Source organism: Anolis sagrei, chromosome X (assembly GCF_037176765.1).
Source record: "Anolis sagrei isolate rAnoSag1 chromosome X, rAnoSag1.mat, whole genome shotgun sequence".
Taxonomy (NCBI): domain Eukaryota; kingdom Metazoa; phylum Chordata; class Lepidosauria; order Squamata; family Dactyloidae; genus Anolis; species Anolis sagrei.
Window position 1 is genome coordinate 60,980,578 of NC_090034.1, and position 26,439 is coordinate 61,007,016.

At 40.1% G+C, this 26,439-nt stretch overlaps 1 protein-coding gene across 2 annotated transcripts in view; it reads right to left on the bottom strand.

Annotated features, from left to right (window-relative positions):
* Positions 1-26,439, bottom strand: part of GRK3 (G protein-coupled receptor kinase 3) — a 62,253-nt gene that overhangs the window by 14,734 nt on the left and 21,080 nt on the right. For both annotated transcript variants that reach the window (XM_060784780.2, XM_067473597.1), the window contains exons 4-15: positions 21,241-21,342; positions 21,073-21,147; positions 19,529-19,590; positions 19,303-19,354; positions 13,125-13,216; positions 8,980-9,079; positions 8,274-8,352; positions 4,937-5,067; positions 4,595-4,689; positions 3,598-3,705; positions 2,091-2,157; positions 1,901-2,001 (exon numbers count right to left, since the gene is read on the bottom strand). In XM_060784780.2, the coding sequence (XP_060640763.2) occupies positions 1,901-2,001; positions 2,091-2,157; positions 3,598-3,705; positions 4,595-4,689; positions 4,937-5,067; positions 8,274-8,352; positions 8,980-9,079; positions 13,125-13,216; positions 19,303-19,354; positions 19,529-19,590; positions 21,073-21,147; positions 21,241-21,342 (1,064 nt within the window). The remainder of the gene's footprint in view (positions 1-1,900; positions 2,002-2,090; positions 2,158-3,597; positions 3,706-4,594; positions 4,690-4,936; positions 5,068-8,273; positions 8,353-8,979; positions 9,080-13,124; positions 13,217-19,302; positions 19,355-19,528; positions 19,591-21,072; positions 21,148-21,240; positions 21,343-26,439) is intronic.

Consider the following 26,439-nt stretch of genomic DNA (forward strand, 5'->3'; position numbering starts at 1 on the left):
TATTATTATAATATTATAATAATATATAATTAACCCCCAAACCCCACTTGTATGAACAATTGGCTTGTATTGTTGTATGAACTTGTATGAACAATGTTGGGTCTGTGTGCCAGGTCTGGCCCAGATCTGATGTTGGCTGCGTTCAGTGCTCTCTCCCAGAACTACAATTCCCAGAGCCAAGGACAATCACCCCCAAACCAGATGTGTATGCACAGTTGCTATGCTGGGTCTGTGTGCCAAGTTTGGTCCAGATCTGACGTTGGTTGGGTTCAGGGCTCTCTGGAGAAGAATGGACTACAACTCCCAGATCCAAGGCCATTCAACCCCAAACCCTGTCTGTATGCACAGTTGGGCATATTGGGTCTGTGTGCCAAGTTTGGAGCAGCTCTGATGTCGGCTGGGTTCAGTGCTTTCTGGATAAGGCTGAACTACAACTCCCACCATCAAGATCCATTCCCCCAAACCCATGCAGTATGTTAGGTTGGTCATGGGGCTTCTCAGTGCCAAGTTTTCTCCCGGTACATTGTCAGTGGAGGTCACAGTTTCTCCAGATGCAGGTGAACTATGACTCTTTTCACTCTGTGAAAAGGATCTTGGGGTCCTCGTGGACAACAAGTTAAACATGAGCCAACAATGTGATGTGGCGGCAAAAAAAGCCAATGGGATTTTGGCCTGCATCAATAGGAGCATAGTGTCTAGATCTAGGGAAGTAATGCTACCCCTCTATTCTGCTTTGGTTAGACCACACCTGGAATATTGTGTCCAATTCTGGGCACCACAATTCAAGAGAGATATTGACAAGCTGGAATGTGTCCAGAGAAGGGCGACTAAAATGATCAAGGGTCTGGAGAACAAGTCCTATGAGGAGCGGCTTAAGGAGCTGGGCATGTTTAGCCTGAAGAAGAGAAGGATGAGAGGAGATATGATAGCCATGTATAAATATGTGAGAGGAAGTCACAGGGAGGAGGGAGCAAGCTTGTTTTCTGCTTCCCTGGAGACTAGGACGCGGAACAATGGCTTCAAACTACAAGAGAGGAGATTCCATCTGAACATGAGGAAGAACTTCCTGACTGTGAGAGCCGTTCAGCAGTGGAACTCTCTGCCCCGGAGTGTGATGGAGGCTCCTTCTTTGGAAGCTTTTAAACAGAAGCTGGATGGCCATCTGTCAGGGGTGCTTTGAATGCAATATTCCTGTTTCTAGGCAGGGGGTTGGACCCATGAGGTCTCTTTCAACTCTATGATTCCTCTCGGCCTCTCCCGTTGCCTTTGCAAAAGCGGGTGCTTCCAAGGCTTCCTCCCCTCAGCAAGCTTCAAAGGCAGTAGAGATAGAAAACGATTCAGACAGAGCAAATGAAGGAAGGAAAGAAAGAGGTAGAGAAGTAAGAAAGGAGAGAAAGATGAAATGGAAAGAAAAAGTGGGGAAGGAAGGAAGGAGGGAAAGAAGGAATGAAAGAGAAAGAATGAATGAAGGAAAAAGGCATAGGGAAGGAAGGAGAGAAGAAAGGAAGGAAGGTAGAGAAGGAAGAGGAGAAAGGAACTGAAAAAAAAAGGGGGGGGGGAGATAAGGAAGGAAAGGGTAGAGAAGGAAGGAACCAAGCTGAGGCCACAGCAAGGCTAGTAATATGGTAATATATTGCATATATATTATATTATATTATATTATATTATATTATATTCTAATGTTATTCATTTGTTCAGTCGTCTCCGACTTTTCGTGACCTCACGGACCAGCCCACGCCAGATCTCGCTGTCGGCCGTCACCACCCCCAGCTCCTTCAAATTACATTATAATATATTTTATTAGATTATATTGCATATATATTATATAATATAAAATATTATAATATCATATTATTAATAATATGAATTATATTGTAAAGCAAGATGGTGGCCGCCTCACCCGCGTCCTTTGCACCCGAGCCTCTTGTTCACGTCCCGCAGAAGCAGTCCCTCCAATAGAGACTTGAGTTCTGGAGAAAACATGTCCGGCAAGTCCACATTCTATAGGAAGAGAATGCAGAGAGAAATATCACTGCTTCCTAATGCACCCCGTCAAGAAGTCGCTATGTGCAAAAATCATTCATCCTTACCGTGGTGAGAGTCATGCGGTCAATCTCATTCTTGTCCTTCGTTTTGTGTTGCCTGAAAGGACTGTGACTAGAGGAAATAATGCAAATAATCTATATAAATAAAAATGTAATGTTACTCAAAAACCATTGGACGAATTGACACCAAATTTGGACACATGACACCGAACAACCCAATATATGTCCTTCACTCAAAAAAAAAATTGTCATTTGGGAGTTGTAGTTGCTGGGATTTATAGTACACCTACAATCAAAAAGCATTCTGAACTCCATCAATGATGGAATTGAACCAATCTTGGGACACGGAACTCCCATGACCAACAGAAAATACTAGAAGGGTTTGGTGCGCATTGACCTTGAGTTTGGGAGTTGTAGTTCACCTACATCCAGACAGCACTTTGGACTCAAACAATGATGGATCTGGACCAAACTTGGCACAAATATTCCATATGCCCAAATATGAACACAGATGGAGTTTGCGGGAAATAGACCCTGACATTTGGGAGTTATAGTTTCTGGGATGTATAGTTCACCTACAATCAAAGAGCGCTCTGGACCCCACCAACGACAGAATGGCCAACAGAAAATACTTAAGGCCATCCAGTCAAACTCCCTTCACCAGGGCAAGAAAATGTAATCAAAGACCTCCTGACAAAGAGCCATCCAGCCATAGATATGGATGGATAGATATGATTCACACACAGGGAGATATAGTATAGATCTGGAAGGGACCCCTAAAGAAGGACAATTATATGTTGTATGTTCCAGAGTAGTAATTAGAACACTGACAAAGAAACAGCAAGAATTACTGTTTACCCGTAAGCATAAAGAAATTACATATATTAGAAACCCACACTTTCTCATTACTTTATTTCCAGATTAACAGACTGGGCCACAGCAACACGTGGCAGGGGACGGCTAGTAATAATATAAAAACGGTGACACTGTCTGTCATTTTTCCTAAAACAGGAAGTGGAATGAGGTCACTTCGTGTCCTTCCAAAATGGCCCCCAATAATGGGAGAGTGTCTAAAAATGAGATGAAAAAGTTTCAAATACTTTTTAGACCCAGAAATAACACTTTTCCTAAAACATAAAGGGGAAAGGGGTCACTTCCTGTCATTCTGAAATTGCCCCAAATGATGGAAGAACATTTGAAAATATGATGAAAAGATTTACAGGGAGATTTTAGACCCAGATATAACATTTTTCCTAAAAGAGGAAGTGGAACGGGTCACTTCCTGTCATTCCAAGATGGCTCCCAATGACGGTAGAGTGTCTAGAAATGTGATGGAAAGGCTTACAAGTCAATTTGAGTCCAAGATACAGTATTTTTCCAAAAAAGGAAGTGAAAAAGTTCACTTCCTGTCATTCCAAAGTTACTTCGTCATTCTAAAAGGCCCCCCAATGATGGGAGAGTATCTAAAAATGCAACAAAAAGGCTTACAGAACGATTTTAGGTCCTGAAATAGCATTTTTGAAACAGGCCACTTCCAAGATGGCGGACTCACCCGCGGAGGAGCTTGAAGAGCATGCAGCCCAGGGAGAACCAGTCGGCACTGCTGTCATAGGAAGTCCCCTTCTGCAAGACCTCTGGGGCCATGTAGCCGTGGGTTCCCCTGGAAACAGGAAGTGGAAAATAAATCATCATAAAAATATTCATGAAAATATTCACAATATTTGCAAAAATAGTCTCCAAAATATTTGCATAAATAATCACAAAAATATATTTACAGAAATATTTGCAAAGGAATTCAGAAAAATATATTCAAAAAACTATTTGCAAAATAGTTCTGAAAAAATATTTATAAAATATTCATAAAATATTTGCAAAATATATTCACAAAAATAATCACAATGTTCACAAAAATATTTGCAAAACTATTTTTAAAATATCTGCAGAATTATTCTGTAAAATATTTGCAGAAATATTACTATAAATTGTTGGAGAAATCTTTGCAAAAATATTGGCGGAAATATTAATAAATATATTGGCAGAAATATTCATATAAATTGTAGAAATGTTCACAAAAATAATTGCAATACATATTCACAAAATTTTCTGCACAATTATTCCGAAAAATATCAGAACTATTTACAAAAGTATTTGTAGAAATATTGAGAACAATATAGGCAGAAAAATAATATTTGCAGAATCATACAAATATTGATAAAAATATCCACACAAATATTTCAGAAATAATCAGAAGAAATATTCACAAAAACATTTATAAATATTAATAACATAGTTGGAAAATAGTTACAAAATATTTAAAATATTCAGAAAAAATATTTGCAAAAATATATTCAGAAGAATATCTACAGAATTATTCTGAAAAATATCAGCAGAAATATGTACAAAACTATTTGATTTATAAAAATCTTGGCAGAAATATTCACAAAAAAAGAAAAGAAAATATTCACAGAAATAATCATAAAAATATTTTCTAACATATATTCAAAAAACCATTTGCAGAAATATTCACAAAAACTAGCTTGGGTACTCACACGCTTGCGTGGGGCTTCTTCTTGGAGAAATCGCAGGCCAGGCCCAAATCAGAGACACGGACGTGACCGCGTTCATCCAGCAGGATATTTGCCGGCTACAAATGCACAACAAACTTATTGTCATTACAAAGAAAAAATTACATCACAAACAAAAAAAGCAAATAATAATTCAAAAATAATCTACATGTAAAATTATAGAAGAAACAATATATTACTTGTATTAATATATTACTATTAGCTTATTCTATTAATTATATCATTGCAATTATTATACTATTATATTTTATATTAATTATATTATATTAATTTATTATTATTATTATTATTATTATTATTATTAACCTTCAGGTCTCGGTATACGACGAAGCGTTGGTGCATGTGTTCCAAGGCAAGGATGACTTCCGCCGCATAGAAACGCATCTCTTTCTCTGAAAAGACTCCGTGTTGTGCCAGGTGATAATGCAAATCCCCTCCTAATAAGAAATAATATTATATTCCAAATATTAACTCATTAACTAATTAAAGAAATAATAATAATAATAATAATAATAATAATAATAATAATAATATGCCTGAGTGACTTAAGACTTGGGAAATTTGATAAAATCTCTAGATGCAGGGTGAACTACAAGTCCCGCATGGGCGGGCCATTCCCCCTAACCCCTCCAGTATGTTATGTTGGCCTGGGTTATTTGAAAAAGGCACTGTTTGTTTTGGGGTGTGAGATAGTATCAGTTTGGAAATTTGTAGCTCTATGTCTTAGAAAAAAACCACTCTTTCCTGATGATTTCTATGAATGTTCCCATTAGAAAATGCATAAAGATGTGGGTGAACTACAATTCCAAAAATCGTGATCCAATCACCCCAAACTCCACCAGTATTTAAAGTTGGCCATGTTGGGTCTGTGCGCCAGGCTTGGTCCAGATCCTTCACCCATTTCCACAGACCACAATGACCCCTATGAATGACGGACCTGAACCACACTTGGCACACAGTGCCAACCCACTATACATCCTGGTGAAGTTTGGAGGAGGGCGGACCACGGATGATGGGATTTGCAGTACCTTCATCTTCTTTGGCTCCAACTTCCACAGATCACTGCGACCCACACAAATGACAGATCACAGACTCCCAATGACCAACAGAATATACTGGGGGATTGGAGGGAATTGGCCTTTACATTTGGGAGTTGTAGTTACTGGGGTGTAAAGTTCACCTGAAATCAAAGAGTGCTCTGATCCCCACCAACGATGGACCTGGACCTTACTTGGCACATAGAACCCCCATGACCAGTTGAACATACTGGAGGGAATAGGAGGGAACTGACCTTCATTTCTGGAAGTAATAGTTTTCCTACATCCTGAGACACCATGACCACCACTGAGAATAGACTGAGATCAATCATGGAATACAACCCCCATGACCAATTGGAACATACTGGAGGGGTTTTGGGGGAACTGACCCACCATGGTGGGAGCTGTAGTTCATCCTGCAGCCAGAGTTCACACTGAACCCTACCAATGATGCATCTAGAGCAAACTTGCCCAACATGACAACTTTTAATGATGGAGTTTCAGGGGGTTAACCTGGCATGAGTTGTAGTTCACCCACAACGTTATGCATTTTGGATTTTAAAAAAACAAAAACAAATAACTCGGGCAATGCCAGCTAGCCAAGCTAGTAATATATTATAATGTAATACAATAATACACTATTTGTGAGTATATATATAATAATACGAAGAATAATAAAAATGCAGCTATATAAATAAAAATGTAATGTTCATTTGTGGGATTAACATAACTCAAAAACCACTCACACAACTGTCGCAGCCAGCGTGAGAGGCACTGCTGTGCTTCCTCCCTCACTTCAGGATCCAAGCCCGCACACACGGCCACACACATATACACAAACAATTGACACAGCAAGGCACCACCGATACACCTCCACACATATACATACAAACATAAATACAAACACTGACTTTTATTAAATATTAGCTTGGGGACCCACCGATACCTGGGTTATTAGAGAAAGGTATTGCTTGTCTGTGCTCCAAGTTTAGTCTAGATCCCAAAGTCAGATGGGTTCAGTGGCTGTGGGTGAACTGCAACTCCCATATGCAAATCACTTGGTCCATCCTCCTACAAACCACACCTGGATGCATAGTGGGTCATGGGGGTTCTGTGTCTTGATCTGTCAGTACTGGGGCTCACAATGGTTTCAGAATGTGACTGAAAGTACTGCAAGTCCCATAATCCATGGTCGGTCCTCCCACAAACCACACCAGGACGTAGAGTGTGTCAGGGAGGCTCTATATTCCAGGTTTTGTCGTGATTTGTCATTGGTGGGGGTTGCGGTGGTCTTAGGAAGTGAATGAAGGTACTGCAAGTCCCATCGTCCATGGTCCATCCTTCGCCAAACCACACCAGGTCATGGGGACTCTGTATGCCAAGTGTGGGCTTGATCAGTCTTTGGTGTAGTTCGCAGTTGTCTCTGGAAATGAGTGAAGGTACTACAAATCCCATTATCCATGGTCCACCTTCCTCCAAACTGCACCAGGATGTAGAGTGGGTCATGGGGGCTCTGTGTGCCAAGTTTGGTCTTTATTGGTCATTGGATGAGGGTCGCAGTGGTATCTGGAAGTGAGTGGAGGTACTTCAAGCCCATTGTCATTGTGATTGTGCCTATTGTAATTTGATATTGCTATGTATTCACATGTTTTATGTAATTATGTTGTTTATTGTTTGCATTTTCGGTTTGTGTTTCCAGTTTTATTTTATTGTAAATTGTTGTTTGGGCTTGGCCTCATCTAAGCCGCTCTGAGTTCCCATTGGGGAGATGGTGGCGGAGTATAAATAAAGATTATTATTATTATTATTATTATTATTATTATTATTATTATCATCCGTGGTCCATCCTCTCTGAAACTGCACCAGGATGTAGAGTGGGTCATGGAGGCTCTGTGTGCCAAGTTTGGTCCTGATCTGTAATTGGTGGAGGTTGCAATAGTCTCACGAATTGAGGGGTGGTTCTGCAAGTCCCATCACCCATTGTCCATCCTCCCCTAAATGACATCAGGATGTAAAGTGGGTAATGGCGAGTCTGTGTACCAAGTTTGGTCCAGGTCTGTGATTTGTGGGGGCTGCAGTGTCCTGTGTTAGGAGAATCAGGTTGGTCCATCCTCCCCCAAACTTCACCTGAGAGTGAGGTGGGTCATGGGGGGGGGGGGGGTTGTGTGCCAAGTTTTTGGTTTTGAAGTTAGTGAAGGTACTGTAAGTCCCATCGTCCATGGTCCATCCTCCCCCAGACCGTATCAGGAAGTAAAGTGAGTCATGGAGGGTCTGTGTACCAAGTTTGATGCTGATCTGTCATTGGTGGTGGTCACAGTGGTTTGTGGGAGCCAAAATGATTGAAAGTACTGCAAATCCCATCATCCATGGTCCATCCTCTCCCAAACCGCACCAGGACGTAAAGTGGGTCATGGGGGTTATGTGTGCCAAATTTGGTCCAGGTCTGTCACTCCTGCAGGTCGCAGTGGCCTGAGGAAGTGGCAGTCAATCAGAAACCTGCCACATACATACACACATACCCACTTACCCACATACAAATATTCACTTTTATCATATAGATATATATATAAATATAGATCGCTATAGTTCTTCTTTCCTTTAATTACCATTCATGAGGTCCAAAATGAAGCAAAGTTTGTCCGGAGTGTGGAAGGCATAGGTCATGCAGACAATGAAAGGACAGTCCTAGAAAAGAGAGTTATTATTATATTATATTACAATATTTATTTAATATTCATAGATTTTATTTTTATATTATTTTACCTTATGTATTAATGTGAAATAATGTAAAAAAAATAAAATATAGGAATATAAATCACAAAAGGAAATAAATACAAATAAATAAAATGAAATTCAATATCACATAAAATATAAAATAAATATAACAAAATATATTTATTATTATATTCATTATCTATATCTATATAAATAAAAATGTAATGTTCGTTTGTGGGATTAACATAACTCAAAAACCACTTGACAAACTGACACCAAATTTGGACACAATACACCTATCAGGCCAACGAGTGACCATCACTCATAAAAACATTGGAAGACATAGCAGAAGGGACTTACTAAGCCAAAAATTAAAAAATACATTATAGCGCATGCACAAAACCGCATACATACACATATACACAGACATAAACACACAAAACAAATATACACAGACTAGGCCACAGCAACGTGTGGCAGGGGACGGCTAGTATAACAAATAATTATATATTATATATAATTATATATATTATTTGTAATTATAAACATAATAAAATATTTATTTATTCATTTATTTATTACTATGTATTATCTGACCCCGGTGGAGACGAGGGAGAGCATGATGCGTTCATTGAGCGCCAGGGCTTCTCCTTGTTTCATCTTGATCCGCTTCTTGTCCAAGCACTTCATTGCGTACCTTTAAAGAAAAAACATCCATCAAGGGAAAATTCTGCATAACCATGGGGGACAACTTCCAGTCCACGTGGACTAAAAACAGTGGCAGTAAAGATCATGACACTAGTTTTCTCTCGAGGACAATTGCTGAGCATGAGATGGGACCAAACCAAGGGTCTCATTAAGCAATGGATCTTGGACATGGAGTGCCAATCAGACCTAGCCTGTTCCTCAGCCTTTATTGTTAGGGAAGCCAATACGTACCTCATTGCCCCATGGCTTACCTAACAGACCTGGAAGCGCCCAAACACTGAAGGAAGGGTTTTACCCTGGCAAGATGCCACGTCCTCCCATGGGCTGTATTGGAGGGAAGGTATTGGAAGACTCCCTTCAAGGAGATCTGTCATTGGTGTGAGTCACAGTGCTCTATGGAAGCTGAAGTAGTGCATATACTCTCCTAAGAAAGCTTCTCTCTTAGGGCAGTTCCTGTGCTGAACATTTCTGGTATTGAAAGTGTTGGCCTGGTGTGGGATTCCTCTGAGAGTATGGCCTTTCTGCTGGTGTACCGTGCACCTAGCGCACCAGCAGACAGCCTATCCCAGCTGCTGGAGACTGTGTCGGAATGGTCCTTGAGATTCCCCAGACTTATTGTCTTGGGGGATTTCGATGTCCACGCTGATGCCAACTCTTGTTCATCAGCAGCTATGGACCTAGTGTGTACCATGGAGACATTAGGACTCTTGCTCTGTATTACTCGGCCCACACATCAGGCGGGACACACACTAGATCTGATTTTCAGCGCAGGAATTCAAGTGACCCAAGCCTCTACTATAGAGGTTCCATGGTCGGATCACTGTGCTCTGAGAGTCCGGTTGGAGCACGCCTACCCACCCTGCAAAGGTGCCGAGCCAATTTGGGCTCACCCAAGGAGACTTATGGAACCCAGTAGGTTCCGGAATGCTCTGAGGGATCTGGAGCCTGTCAGTGACTCGATCGATGTGCAGGTGGACACATGGAACATTAGGCTATCCAATGCACTCGACGAGATCGCCCCTAGACGCCCTCTCCGGCCCCACCGAAATCGGTCTCCTTGGTTTACCGAGGAACTTCGACTGATGAAGCGGGAAAAAAGACGGCTAGAGGGCGTGTGGCGAGAACTCCGTGACGGAGCATCGAGATCAGCTTATGAGGCATTTAGGGAGTCCTATGAGCTTGCTATCACCGAGGCAAAGCAAGTATATTATGCTTCTTTGATAACGTCTGCTAGCTCACGCCCAGCAAAATTGTTCAAAATAATTCGATCTCTAACGATGGTTCCTACCATCCCCAAAAGTGGTGATCAGGCCCCTTCAGCCAAGGTTTTTCAGAGCTATTTTGCACACAAGATCTCGCTACTTTGCTGGGACCTCCCCACCACAATTGATACAGTGAGAGAACTTGAGACTCCGTGGCCACTTGCTGGGCCCGTCCTCGACCGGTTCATCCCGCTGGACGCAGAGGCTGTTGATAGGCTCATAGATGCAGCTAGACCGACCACTTGCTCCCTCTTGGTTGGTGAAATCCTGCTTGGAGGGATTACGTGACCCTCTGTTGAAGATTATAAACAGCTCCCTTGAGCAAGGAGTTTTTCCAGAGGGTTTAAAAGAGGCAGTGGTCTCTCCCCTGCTGAACAAACCAGACTTAGATCCTTCGGTTCCCTCCAGTTACCGCCCAGTTTCGAATCTCTCGTTCCTGGGCAAGGTGATTGAGAGGGCAGCAGCGGAGCAGTTGCAGCAATTCCTAGACGACACAGCCGGACTAGATCCCTTCCAGTCCGGCTTCCATGCGGGGCACAGGACAGAGACTGTGCTGGTCTCCATCATGGATCACCTTCGATGCCAGCTTGACCAGGGCGGGTCAGTGCTGCTTGATATAATAGTTAAGAATAAAGTCTTTGTTGCAACTCAGGGTAGCTTTCACCTTGCTCCAGACACCACCACACCAAAGCTGTAGGTTTTGTAGTTTATTGAGAAAAAGGCAAAGCATAATGAAACATAATCCTTTAGCAATGGTCAATGGTCCATGGTAAACAGTTGAAAACAAGGCCCAAATCCCAGACTCAGGAAACCAGAAGCGTGTTGCTGAAAGCCAAAGTTAATCCACAGAAGTTTGCATGGGAAGAGCTACGTTGGACTGACAACCCCTGCTTGTCAGCTGCAAGGCTAAATACCCTTTGCAGACATGAACGCATTGCGTTGACCTTTGGCACCCTTGGCTTCTCGCTTGCTAGCCAAACGAGTGCTTCTCTGGAGCCTTAATTGCAGATGATCTTGCCTGCTCATTAATTCATTATCTTCAAGGCTATGTAACCCCTTATCTTGGTCCAGCTGGACCGGATCTCTGTGGGGAGGAAAAGACGTCTCCACCTGGCCGTGTGGGAATTCACTCTCATTATCAGTCTCACTAACATTCCTTTCCCCTGGGAACTGACTTGCTGTTTCTCCTTCAGCAACCCCACCGTCAGCCCTGTCTGAAGCATGTACAGAAATCTGTAACCCATCATCATCCTCCTCATCATCCTATAGGAATTCTGGCTCAGAAGGCCCAAAGAGCTCAGCTTCAGACTCAGAGTCAAGCTGAGTCACAACAGACTCCAACCTATAGATTTATTTATTTATTTCAAACATTTTTACCCCGCCCTTCTCCACCCCTGGGGGGACTCAGGGCGGCTTACAATTGGCAATAATTCAATGCCGCATCATAAAATACAGAATAACAAATATAACAATTAAACATGAACATTAATAAATAAAGATGAAAACAGCATACTTACACTCTGATTAGCTATTGCCCGTCTGGTGGCTGTTTAGCTAGCCATCTACTAATGATTACTCTACTTAACTTATCCAAATCCTCTTCCATGCCATAGTCAACATTATCGATTGTCCTTTAACCTGATTGCCCAAAGGCCTGGTCCCACAGCCACGTTTTTACCTTTTTTCTAAAGGTGAGGAGGGATGACGATGACCTAATTTCCCCGGGGAGCAAATTCCACAGGCGGGGGGCCACCACCGAGAAGGCCCTGTCCCTCATCCCCATCAAGCGTGTTTGAGACAAAGGCGGGGCCGAGAGACGATCTTAAACTCCGAGGTGGGACATAGAAGGAGGTACGCTGGACCGAAGCCGTATAGGGTTTTACAGGTCAAGACCAGCACTTTGAATTGTGCTCGGAACTGGATTGGTAGCAAGAGCTGGACCATAAGGAAGGCTGTGCAAAGTTAGTGATGCTTTTGAACTATGGTGCTGGAGTAAAATGCTGAGAGTGCCTTTGACCGAGAGAAGATCCAACCAGTCCATCCTCCAGGAAAGAAAGCCCAGATGCTCACTGGAGGGAAGGGTATTAGAGGCAAAGTTGAAGCCCTTTGGACACATCATGAGAAGACAGGAAAGCTTGGAGAAGAGAAGGATGCTGGGGAAAATGGAAGGAAAATGAAAGGGGGCTAACCAAGGGCAAGACGGGTGGATGGTATTCTCAAAGTGACTGTCTTGACCTTGAAGGAGCTGTGGGTTGCCATGGCCCATAGGTAGCTTTGGCCTGGCATGGGCCAGGAGGGCAACAAGAGTCAGAAGCAAGTGAAACTCTGCTGCTTTTGGGCTCTAACACTACAATAATTTACAGTGCTAAGTTTTGTGCTGCAGCACTTAAAATGAAACGGATGATGATTGACCTCGCAAAGCAACACCCTGTTGGGAATGTAGTCACAGCAACCTGTTACAGCTGAAAGGATAGTAGACTTGTAATGTGCCTCTCCCATCTCCTTTAGTTCCCCCCCTCCCCGTGCTTTGACCCCTCATACCAGTCTCCTCCCCCCCCCCCAGTTCCACACCTGTTGCATTAACCTGTATTTTTAAACTGTGATTTTAAACTGTCCTCTAAACTACTTTTTAAATAACTGCTTCACTGGGGAGCTGCGTTTCATCTTCCCAGGGTGCTTGTGCCCCACTTTGTGCTGGTCAGTAACTGTAATAAAGTTTAGTGTTGTATTCTGCATAAATAAAAATGCAATATAATAATAATAATAATTTACATTTTTCCCGTATCGACCTTGCGGCATCCATAGACTTCTCCGAATCCTCCTCTGCCGATAATGCGATGCACACTGAAGTCTGACATGCTCAGCTGCAGGGGAAGATTATTATATTAATATTAATATATATTCAATGTACAATAATATAAAATTTAATTTAATATCTTATTATATAATAGCTTGGGTACCCAGCAGTGTCCAGGTTAGTTGAAAGAGGCATTGTTTGTTTTGTTGTATGAGGTAATATCATTTAGTTACCGTATATTCCGGCATATAAGACGACTGAGCGTATAAGACGACCCCCAACTTTTCCAGTTAAAATATAGAGTTTGGGATATACACGCCGTATAAGACTACCCCTCTTCCAACACACACCAAATAAAATTTTCAAAAGCATCAGATTTGATTTCAATATGGTAATTTTCCTATTACTGTACCTCCCTCTCTGCCTCTCAGATCCTGCACATGCGCACCTGCACCACTTCACAGATGTCTTCAGGAGCGAGATCTGAGAGGCAGAGGAGGAGGTATGGTAATAGGATACAAGAGCGGGCCAGACAGATAAAAGAGGTGTGTTTTTCTGGGCCCAGGGCCACTCTATCTCTTTTTTTCCATACCCCTGGCACCCCGGATGCCTGCAGCTTGCTCCACCCTTCATTTACACCTTACCGGTGAGGTGCCCCTTCACCTCACCATCGGGACCACATTAAGTCCACGAATCCTGATGAATGGATTTTCTTCTACCGTACTTGTATGGCGTCACCCTTAATGCTTTCATACAGTTGCTGCATACAGCAGGGATGCGGCCACTGCCATTTTTGAGCTCCCCACCCCCCCACAATATGCAGCAACCACAGATTCTCCAATCCGGATTGGAAGTTTCAGCATCCGCTCTATAAGACTACTCCTGCATATAAGACGATCCCCGTGTATAAGACAACCCCTGACTTTTGAGATGATTTTCTTGGGTTAAAAAGTAGTCTTATATGCCAGAATATATGGCAATTAGTAACACTATTTATTAGAAAGAAGTCAGATTACTGCGGGACAAATATTAAAAACTATAGACCCATTTCGCTGCTCAATTTAGATTATAAAATTTTCTCAGAGATACTAGGCGAGAGACTCAAAAACTTTTTGGTTGATTGGATAGATGAAGATCAAGTAGGTTTTTTACCTGAGCGACACATCAAAGAAAATATAAGAAACATTTTAAATGTAATTGAATATTATGATGTGCACCATGAAAAGGAATTGGCATTAATGACGATCGATGCCGAAAAGGCGTTCAATAATGTAAACTGGAATTTTTTAAAGATATTATTTAAAGAATTAGATATTGGCTACAACTTCCAGAATGCAATCGAAGCAATATATAACGAGCAGAGTGTGACAATTTGGGTAAATGGCACACCATCAAAAGAATTTGCAATCAAGAGAGGCACAAGACAAGGTTGCCCACTGTCGCCTCTTATATTTATTATGACACTAGAAATACTATTGAGAAATATTAAAGAAAATAAGCATCTAAAGGGATTGAATGTTGGAAAACAAAAGTACAAATACGGGGCTTATGCAGATGACCTAATGTGCATAATGGAAGACCCAAGAGAAAACAGCTCAAGTTGGTTAAAAGTAATAGAAGAATATGGGAAGATGGCGGGCTTCAAAATGAACAAGACGAAGACGAAGATCTTAACGAAAAATATGTCAAAGGAAAACCAAAAGATGTTGGAAGAGATGACAGGAATACAAACCTGTACAAAGATAAAGTATCTGGGAGTATGACTAACTGCAAAAAATGCTCAGATGCTAAAGAACAATTACGAAGCAAAATGGATAGAGATAAAAAAGACTTAAACAATTGGAAACACCTAAATTTATCAATTTTGGGAAAAATTGCCACAATTAAAATGAATGTTTTGCTGAAATAGTTATATTTATTTCAAAATATACCCATAATCAGAAATAATAAACTAGTCAATATCTGGAATAAAGAAATTTCAACATTTATCTGGAATAGTAAAAAACCAAGGATCAAATATACAAATATGATAGACCAAAGAAACAGAGGGGGATTGGGACTCCCAGATTTAAAACTCTACTATGAGGCAAGTGGACTCTCTTGGGTGAAAGAATGGATTTCACTTTAAAAAGAAAGAACATTAACACTAGAAGGTTTTGATTTGAGATTCGGTTGGTACTCGTACCTTTGGTACAAACCAAACTTTAAAAGAAAAAAAATCAACAACCATTTCATCAGGGAAGCATTAATAAAAATTTGGAATAAATATAAAACAAGAATGTATCAAAAGACACCATTATGGGCATCACCATTAGAAGCAAGGCAAAGAAGATTATTAGGGTGGACTAAATGGCCGACATATAAAGATGTACTATTGAAAAAAGATAATGAATTACAACTGAAGACAAGAGAAGAGATAAATACCCAATTTGTAAATGTATCGTGGTTTCAGTATCTGCAACTTAAAGAATATTATAACTCAGATAAAAAATTAGGCTTCATGTGTAAGGAAGACATATGGGACCAAATTCTGAGAAAAAAGAAAAAAATATTACAATAATTTATAATAAATTATTAGAGAGGGCTACTGAAACAGAAGTAATAAAAGATTGCATGATTAAATGGGCAAAGAATATTGGCAGACAGATACAATATAAAGAATGGGAACAAATTTGGACAAAAAAGATCAAATATACATATTCGACGGACTTACAAGAAAATTGGTTTAAAATATTTTATAGGTGGTATATGAAGACACAAAAACTAGGCATAATGTATGGCAATGTTAGAAATAAATGCTGGAAATGCGAATCACAAACTGGAACTTTCTACCATGCGTAGTGGACCTGTGCAGTGGTTAGCGCATTTTGGAAAATGATAAAACAAGAATGTGAGAAGATTTTAAAAATAAAAATTCAGATGAAACCGGAGTACTTCCTACTGGGGATAATAGACAAAGAAATGGAATTAGACCAGAATAAGGATATTTTGTTCAACTATTGTACTACTGCTGCAAGAATAGTTTTGGCAAAAAAAAAATATGGAAACAGAGAGATGTAGCTACAAAGGAAGAATGGATAAGTAAAGTGAAGGAAATTAAAGACATGGATAAACTGACCTTTGCACTAAAAGACTCATATGGAAGACCAATGAAAAAAACAGATTGGAAGTTATTTGAGGAATACATACTAGCACATAAAATTAGACATGACATAAAAGAAAAGGAAGAAGCAATCTCAGAAGAAAGGAAGACAAAAAAAATACGGAACCAGAGAAAAGAAGACTGAGGAAGTCAGAAACCTCTATCACAATTTTCATCCCCCCCCCCCCCCATCCTCTTCCTCCCCAGATTCCTTGCTTCCTTTCCCTTGTCCCAAGCAACCCTTTTCACAACCAACACTAACCCTGGACCGGACCCCTTTCTTACCCTCCCCCCAACCCCCCTTCTCCCTATTTTTCCCTACCTTCAATCCAAAAATCTCTATCTTTTACCTATACAACTGTAAGAATATTCTTTAATAAAAATATTTTTTTAAATTATTAAAAACTCGAATGAGATAAAAGGAGGGACAGGTTATTTGCAAGGGGAGCTCAATTAAAAACGAGGTTTCGGAACCAAGCTTTCCCAAAAGGTAGGGGGACATGTACTTCAATGACAGAAACATTGCGGCTGAGTGATAGTGTGAGATTGAGTACCTCACACAAAATGAAGATGCAATAAAAGAAGAACCTAAGTTAAGTTTGCAGGAAACTGAAACTGAAGAGCAGGTAGTAATTCCAAGAAGGTCACAAAGAACAACCAAAGGTATACCTCCTGATAGGTTTTTGGTTCAGGGTGTAATGACTTGCTAACCAGAAATGGAACCTGAAATGTTCCGGCATTTAGCTAACTGTAATCTTGAAGAACAATATAAATGGGAAAAGGCAATGGATGAAGAATTTAAATCTTTTTTAAATGTAGAAGTATTTGATGTTGTAGATGTACCAAAAGATAAACCTGTAATTGGGTGCAAATGGGTTTTAGAAAGAAAGCCTTACCTGAAGGGAGTTGTAAATACAAAGCCAGACTCGTAGCCCAAGGTTTTGCCCAAAGGCAATTAGTAAATTATAATACTTTTGCACCTACAGCCAAAGCTGAGTCAATGCGTATTATTATTGCTTTAGCTGAACAACAAGGTTTTAAAATGAAATATTTTGATTTTGAAACAACATACCTTAATGCCAGAATTACTGAAGAAATATATATGAAACAGGCACCCGGATATGAAAATCAACCAGGAAAGGTTTATAGGCTTAAAAAGGCATTATATGGGTTAAAGCAATATGCCAGAAGATGGAATGAGTGTATATATGCATTATTGGTGAAATTAAATTTTAAACAAAGTGTAGTGGATGTGTGTGTTTATAAATTAGGCGAAGGCGAAAATAAGATAATTGTCTTGATTTATGCTAATTATTTATGTATCACCGCTCAGACTAATTCAAAAATACAAACTTATATACATATTTGACAAAGCATTTAAGACTAAAAGATTTAGGATGTTTAAAACATTATTTAGGGATTGAAATAGTCAGCCATTAAGGGTAAGTGTTCCTAAATCAGTCAAGCAAGATTTTAAAGCAGTTTTGTAAAAAAAACAAAAACTCCTTTAACAGGAGAGTTCCAAAAACAAGAAGGCACAGAAGAGCTGAAAAATGTAAAGCTATATCATTCTTTTATTGGAAGTCTTTTACATATTGCAAACTGGATGCGACCAGTCCCCCTGCATCAAGGCAGAGCACTGTGACCCCCTTCGATAATGGACCTGGATTGCATTTGGCAAGCAGAACCCCCATGACCAGGTTTGGGGGAATTGACCTTGATTTATAGGAGTTGTAGCTCACCTACATCCAGAGAGAACCCACCAATGATGGATCTGGATGAAAGTTGATTTGCATTATGGGATTTGCAGTACCTTCACTCACTTCCAGATACCACTGCAACCTCCCCCCCCCCCCCCCGAAAGACAGAACAAACTTAGCACACAGACCCCCACATGGCCCACTATACGTCCTGGTGAATTTTGGATGAGAACGGACTACGGAAGATGGGATTTGCAGTACCTTCACCAAATTTGGCTCCCACAGGCCACTGTGACCCCCACGCATGATGGATCTGGACCAAATTTGCAACACAGACTGTCTATGACACACTTTTTGTCCTGGTGAGGGTTAGTGGAGGATGGAACACAGACAATGGAATTCACAGTATCTTAGAATACTTCCACAGACCACTGTGACCCCCACGAATGACAGTCCACTTGGGGCGCAAAAACCCCATGAACAACAGAACATACTGGAGGGGTTTGGGGAACTGACCCCCCCCCCCCCCCGCATGTGAATTGTAGTTCACCCTGCAGCCAGAGAACTCTAAACCTCACCAAGGACAGATCTGGACCAAACATGGCACACAGACTCAACATGCCCAACTGTGAATTCAGGCAGAGTTTGGGGGTGATTGCCCTGGGAATCTGGGACTTGCAGTTCTCCTGCATCCAGAGAAACTGTGGCCCCCACCAATAATGGACCAGGACCAAACTTGGCACAGAGAAGTCCCATGACCAAGTGAATATACTGCAGGGATTTGGGGAAATTGATCTGGATTTTGTAAGTTGTTGTTCACCTGCATCCCAAGAGCACTCAATCCAGCTGACAATAGATCTGGATCACACTTGGTACACAGACCCAACATGGCCAACTGTAAATACTGGCAGGATTTCGGGGTGACTACCCTTGGCATATGGGAATTGTAGTTCACCCTTACCCAGACAGCACTGAACCCAGCTGATGATAGGTCTGGACAAAGCTTGGCACACAGACCCAACATGGCCAGGTGTGTATACAGGTCTTGTTTGGGGAGGATTGACCCATGATTCTGGGAATTGTAGTTCACCCATATCATTATGTATTTTCTAATGGGAGCATTAATAAAAAATGAAATCACATTCTGGCTTTTTCCTAAAAAATAGTGTTACTAATTAATTAAATGATATGACCTTTCACCCCAAAACAAACAAAGCCATTTTCAAATAACCCAGGCACCACCAGATACACAAGCTAGTCAAAAATAAAACAGAAAATATAATAGAAATAATATAAAGTAAAAATACTTACACGAATGTTGAACTCGACATTTTTCCATTGGCAAAAACGAGTGAATTTATCACTGAGAAATAAAAAATTAATGCAAATGAAATACAAAATATAAAATGCAGTACTATACAATGTAAATAAATAATATAAATACAATGTAAACTAAAATATAAATTACTAAACAAAATAATATAATTAAAAATGAAGCATAATTTAATATCAAATGCTAAAATAAAACAAAACAAACCTTTCCAGAAACATTTCAAATATTTTCCCTCGAAGGCTATCGCAAATTTCCTCCAAATAGGGCTGAAAGGAGAAAAATATAGGTATTTTATACAACAATATCATTAAATAAATCCTATTAAGATAAATTATCTGAAGCTATTTTACCTATATTATTTATTATAATAATGCAGTAGAAATATGTATAACAATAAATAATAATATTTAATATAATAATAATTTAGACATAATACTAATAATGTATGTATAATACAAATATTATATAAATAATAATGCAGTAGAAATAATATTTAATATAATAATAATTCTATACAAATAATGTTAAGATAATATGTATAGAATTATGTTAACATAATATTAATGTATTTAATATAATAAAATAGGTATAATAATGAAAACAGTTAAGTAATACAAATAATGATAATAATAATAATAATAATAATAATAATAGACAAAAGAGGGAATGAAAGCGGAAGGGAAGGAAGGAGAGAAGGAAGGAGGGAGGGAAGGAAGAAAGAAAAGAGAGAAAGGCTGAAGGAAGGAAGGAAAGACAGGGATAGATGGAGAGAAGGAGGGAGGGAAGGAAGGAAGGAATAAGAGAAGAAAGGCAGGAAAGTAAGAAGTAGAGAAGGAAGGAAAGAGGTAGAGAAGGAAGGAACTAGGCTGAGGCCACAGCAAAACATGGCCAGGAACAGGTAGTATTTAATATAAGAATAATGTAGAAATAATAATAATATATTATATACTATAATATATTATATTTAATATTATAACAACATAGCTATAATAATAATCTATTGTCGAAGGCTTTCATGGCCGGAATCACTCAGTTCTTGTGGGTTTTTTCGGGCTATATGGCCATGTTCTAGAGGCATTTCTCCTGACGTTTCGCCTGCATCTAGACCTCTGAGGAAGCCTGCCATAGATGCAGGCGAAACGTCAGGAGAAATGCCTCTAGAACATGGCCATATAGCCCGAAAAAACCCACAAGAACTGAATAATAATCTATATAAATAAAAATGTAATGTTCGTTTGTGGGATTAACATAACTCAAAAACCAATGGACGAATTGACACCAAATTTGGACACAATACTGATATCAAGCCAACGAGTGACCATCACTTATAAAACACTGGAAAACACAGCGGAAGGGACTTAAAAAGCCAAAAAACAAAAAATTCATTACAACACATGCGCAAAACCACATATACACACAAACACACATATATACACATATACACACACAAAGCACACAGACTGGGCCACTGCACACATGCACAAAACCACATATATACACAAACACACATATATACACATATATACAAATATATACACACATATGCACATATATATACACTAAACACACATGCACAGACTGGGCCACAGCAATACGTGGCAGGGTATGGCTAGTTAATACAAATAACAATGCAGTAGAAATAATGTTTAATACAATAATCTAAAATAATAATATTTAATATAACAATAATGTAGAAATAATAATAATAATAATAATAATAATAATAATAACAATAATAATATAACTACCTGGAAAAGGCTTGGTGGGGCTTGTTTCTTTGCAAGTTGAGCCTGGACTTGGCTGACAGCCAGCTTTGAAAAAGGCTGCGAAAAAAAATTATTTAAATAAAAAGGGTCATTCTAAGAAAGAGGAAGTGACCTCTGTCCCCACTTCCGGTCTGGAAAGGAAGTACTTACGTGGGAGGAAGAGAGCAACCCTTTCATGATGAAGGAGCCATAAATCTCTCGTCCACAAATCAAACGCTCCTCCTCCGAACAGATCTTTTCAAATTCTTTTATCTGAAATTTATTATTACATATTATTATCACTATTATTAAACAGAATATATAATTATATTAAGAATTCTATTTATTATTTTTATTTCTATATTTATATTTTATGTTATTTATTTATTAGATCCCTTTATTTAGTACTTTTATTTATATTTATTTTAATGATTTATTTATTTATTACTTATTTATTAGATCCTTTTATTTATTTATTATGTATATTTATATATATATTTATTTTTATTAATTTATGTATGTATTTATTAGTAGTAATAAATACATACATAAATTAATAAAAAATATTTGTATTTATAATAATAATAATATTTATTTATATGACCAGTCATATGACCATTTCAAAATAGAACACGAGTAAAAAACAAGGCAAAAAAGGTGAGGACAACAGCTGACCTTCTATTTATAGTCAGAATATTATTTTCCTGGTTCTTTCAGGAAATCTGCTCTTTTCTTAATAGCTTTCAGAATAAAAAGGCTTACTCTGATTATGTTGGATCTTTTCCTGAGCTTGCAAGAGGGATGTCAGAATAGTTGGGGGGCCTGCAGTTGGATAATATTGGATGTAAATATCTGTCTCGCAGTTCAGTATATGCTGGACAGTCAATTAAAAAATGTTAAATATCTTCCACAGTTTGTTCTCCCCATACGCAGAATCTCTCACTTCTTGGGATGTTACAGTAGTAAATATACATAATAAATAAATAAAGGAATCTAATAAATAAGTAATAAATAAATCGGTTTGCAGCATAATACCGAGTTGTTCAAACCTAGCCCTAGTATATATTCTTCTTAAGGGTAGTGGAAGTATTTGTATTTATATATATATTTATATTTAGCTATAATAACATACAATAACATAAAATAATAACATAAAATACTAAAATAAATTAAATCACAGACTACAATACAATTTGAAAATAAAATAAGAATAAAATAAAATAATCAACATACAATACAATCTTTAGATATAAAAATTCAGCCTGTGTATGTTTGTGCTTGCAAAACTCGAAAAGTAGTTGGCCGATTGACTTGAAATTTTGACACGTTGCCTTTGAATACGCGCATGTTTTTACAGTAAAAAGAAATTTTGAAAAACCTTTGCATTCAAACATGCGCATGTTTTCACAGTAAAACAAGCAGTCTTGGAAAAGACAAAGTGCCCTCAAAAATGATCCCAGCACCCACTTATGAAAGTTGCCCAAAAGATAATCTGTGTTGCCCATAGTAAACAAATGCCGCCAAGTTCTCATTTTGCCTTAGAGTATAAGAAATGAAAACTGAGTTCCAGCAACCAACTGCAGCACAGCCTTTCTTTTACCTCAGTAACATCTATATAAATAAAAATGTAATGTTCAATGTATTGTCGAAGGCTTTCATGGCTGGAATCACTCAGTTCTTGTGGGTTTTTTCGGGCTATATGGCCATGTTCTAGAGGCATTTCTCCTGACGTTCCGCCTGCATCTATGGCAAGCATCCTCAGAGGTGAAGTGTAGAGACATCACACTGGCAACAAAGATCCGCCTAGTCAAAGCCATGGTATTCCCTGTAGTAACCTACGGATGTGAGAGCTGGACCTTCGGGAAGGCTGAGCAAAGGAAGAGAGATGCTTTTGAACTGTGGTGTTGGAGGAAAGTCCTGAGAGTGCCTTGGACTGCGAGAAGATCCAACCAGTCCATCCTCCAGGAAATAAAGCCCAACTGCTCATTGGAGGGAAGGATACTTGAGACAAAGTTGAAGTACTTTGGCCACATCATGAGGAGACAGCAAAGCCTAGAGAAGACAATTATGCTGGGGAAAGTGGAAGGCAAAAGGAAGAGGGGCCAACCAAGGGCAAGATGGATGGATGGCATCCTTGAAGTGACTGGACTGACCTTGAAGGAGCTGGGGGTGGTGACGGCCGACAGGGAGCTCTGGCGTGGGATGGTCCATGAGGTCACGAAGAGTCGGAAATGACTGAACGAATGAACAACAACATGATATCTATATGTCTTTAACAATAATATCTACATTTCTATCATAATATCTATATGCCTGTAATAATGTCTATATGCCTATAATAATATCTACTGGTCTATAATTATAATATCTGTCTGTCAAAAATATCTGTACATTTATAACAATAATGCCTATAATATCTATGTCTATAATAATAATAATATCTATATAAAGTATAATAATATGTTTACATCTATAATAATAGCTATATAAGATCTATAAAAATAACAATAACAATAACATCTATATGTCTATAATAATATCTATAGGTCTGTAATAATATCCATACATCTGTTGTCTGTTTTTGCTCGAAAGGTATTTCAGGAGATTGAATTTAATATTTTCTATTGTTCTATAATAAAAACACTAATATATTAAATATAATGTTACTTTTTTTGTCTTGTCAGGAGCGACTTGAGAAACTGCAAGTCGCTTCTGGTGTGAGAGAATTGGCTGTCTGCAAGGGCGTTGCCCAGGGGACGCCCAGATGATTTGATGTTTTATCATCCTTGTGGGAGGCTTCTCTCATGTCCCCGCATGAGGAGCTGGAGTTGATAGAGGGAGCTCATCTGCCTCTTCCCGGATTCGAACCTGCGACCTGTCGGTCTTCAGTCCTGCCGGCACAGGGGTTTAACCCACTGCGCTACCGGGGGCTTCATAATACTACTGATATATAATAAAATATAATCATATCATCGTATCATATCATATTTAATTACTTATTAATCACCCTCCATCCGAGATGCTCTAGGCGATTTACTAGCTAAATTGTAAGAGATAAAAATACAAACATACAAAAATTAATAATTAACATAGATCAAATGCTCTAGTGAAAAGCCAGATCTTAAGTGCTAGAGTAAAAGGCCCTAAGTCACGCATGGCTCTCAAGTAGGGCGGCAAGGAATTCCATAAGGCAGGGGCAGAAATAGAAAAAGCCCTGCATCTGGTACTTTCCAAGTGCACTTCTCTAGGACCCGGTATATAGAGTAAGTTGTGTTGTGCTGGCCTCCGATGATGGGAGAAGAAGTGGCGGTCCATAAGGTACGATGGACCCTGGCCATAAAGAATTTTAAAGGTCAGAACTAACATCTTATACAGGCCATGGTACTCAGTTGGAAGTCAATGTAAATTCCACAACACTGGTGTTATATGGCATTTCGTGGGCGTTCTTGTGAGTAACCTGGCTGCCGCATTCTGAACAATACGGAGCTTTCAGGTCATAGGCATCAGAAGGCCAATATACAAGACGTTGCAATAGTCTAGCCTGGATGTGACCGTGGCATGGATGACTGTTGCCAGGGCCTCGTCAGATAGATAGGGAGCCAATTGCCTTGCTTGTTGTAGATGGAAAAAGGTCTGTTTGCTGGCAGCAGTGACCTGAGCTTCCATTGTCAGCTGCAAATCCAGGACGACACCTAAGCTCTTAACAGTGGTCGATGGAGATAGGGCAGCACCATCGAAGGTGGGTAGCGGATGAGTCAGACCTGTCGGGCAGCCATGCCAGAGAATCTCAGTCTTCGCCGGGTTCACTTTCAGTCTGCTAGCACGTAGCCAGTTCAACAGGGCTTCCAGACATAAGGTGAAATTGTCTGGTATTGACGTTGCTCCAGGCACAGAAGGAGTTGGGTATCATCCGCATATTGGTAGCAGTCCAGGCCGAAACTCCGAGCTAAGCTAGCAAGGGGTCTAACGTAGATGTTGAAGAGAAGAGGGGAGAGAATTGCACCTTGGGGGACCTCACATAGGAGGGGGGATCTATCAGAGACTTGATCCATGTACTCCACGTGCTGACTCCAGTTCCGGAGAAATGAGTTGAACCAATTAAGGGCCTAACCGCGAACTCCGGACATGGCAAGACGGTGAATCATTAGATCGTAGTCAACGGTGTCAAACGCTGTGGTAAGGTCGAGAAGTACCAGTAGCATGGATCCACCATTGTTAGAGCCGCCGCAAACTAGCCTCCTCTGAGAGCAAACTGTGCCAGCACGTCTATGACGCCATAAGACTCCACCTCTCTCTCCGCCTCTTTCTCCGCCTCTTTCTCCGTGCCAGCGTGGTTTTTCCTTTGCTAGGGCAGCTATGTCAGCGTACTCTCGCTGTTGGCAGAATTCAACCGTGAGCGTACGCTGGCATAGCTGCCCCAGCAAAGGAAAAACCATGCTGGCACGGAGAAAGAGGCGAAGAAAGAGGCGGAGTCTTATGACATCATGGATGTGCTGGCACAGTTTGCTCTCGGAGGAGGCTAGTTTGCGGCGGCTCTTAGACTGGCGATGGAGTTCATCCGTAATTGCAACCAGGACTGTCTCCGTCCCATGGCCAGGGCGAAAACCTGACTGGAAAGGGTCGAGGCCGGCTGTGTCATCCAGGAATTGTTGCAATTCCTACAGCCCGCTCTATCATCTTACCTAAGAATGACAGATTAGAAACAGGACGGTAATTGGCAAGGGTCATAGAATCCAAGCTAGCCTTTATTAACAAGGGACGAACCCTTGCCTCTCTTTTAGATTGTCCAGAGAGCCATTGATTATATTGCTCAACGGATCGAGTAGACCTTAAGCGGTGCTGTGGGATGCGTCAGCCAGAGCAGACGTGCTCCAACCTCGCTCCCTGATGGCAAAAGAATAAAAGCTTTAAAAAGCCCAACGAGACTATAAATCTTTCCTCAACCTGGATCTGGACTGAAAGAGAAGTTAAAGAGGTAGCGGTGCGGCCATCTGAACATGAGGAAGAACTTCCTGACTGTGAGAGCCGTTCAGCAGTGGAACTCTCTGCCCCGGAGTGTGGTGGAGGCGCCTTCTTTGGAAGCTTTTAAACAGGGGCTGGATGGCCATCTGTCAGGGGTGATTTGAATGCAATATTCCTGCTTCTTGGCAGGGGGTTGGACTGGATGGCCCATGAGGTCTCTTCCAACTCTTTGATTCTATGATTCTATGCAGCGTGCCTGGAGCTATAAATCTCAGAAATAACACAACAGACCAGCGGAGGAAGAAGTGAAAGTAAGTTTTCATGATGGCAGAGAGAGCAGAGTGGGGAAATAAATTGGACAGAATTATGAAAAACTTGCAAGAACTCAAGATAAGTTCTGATTGCTTA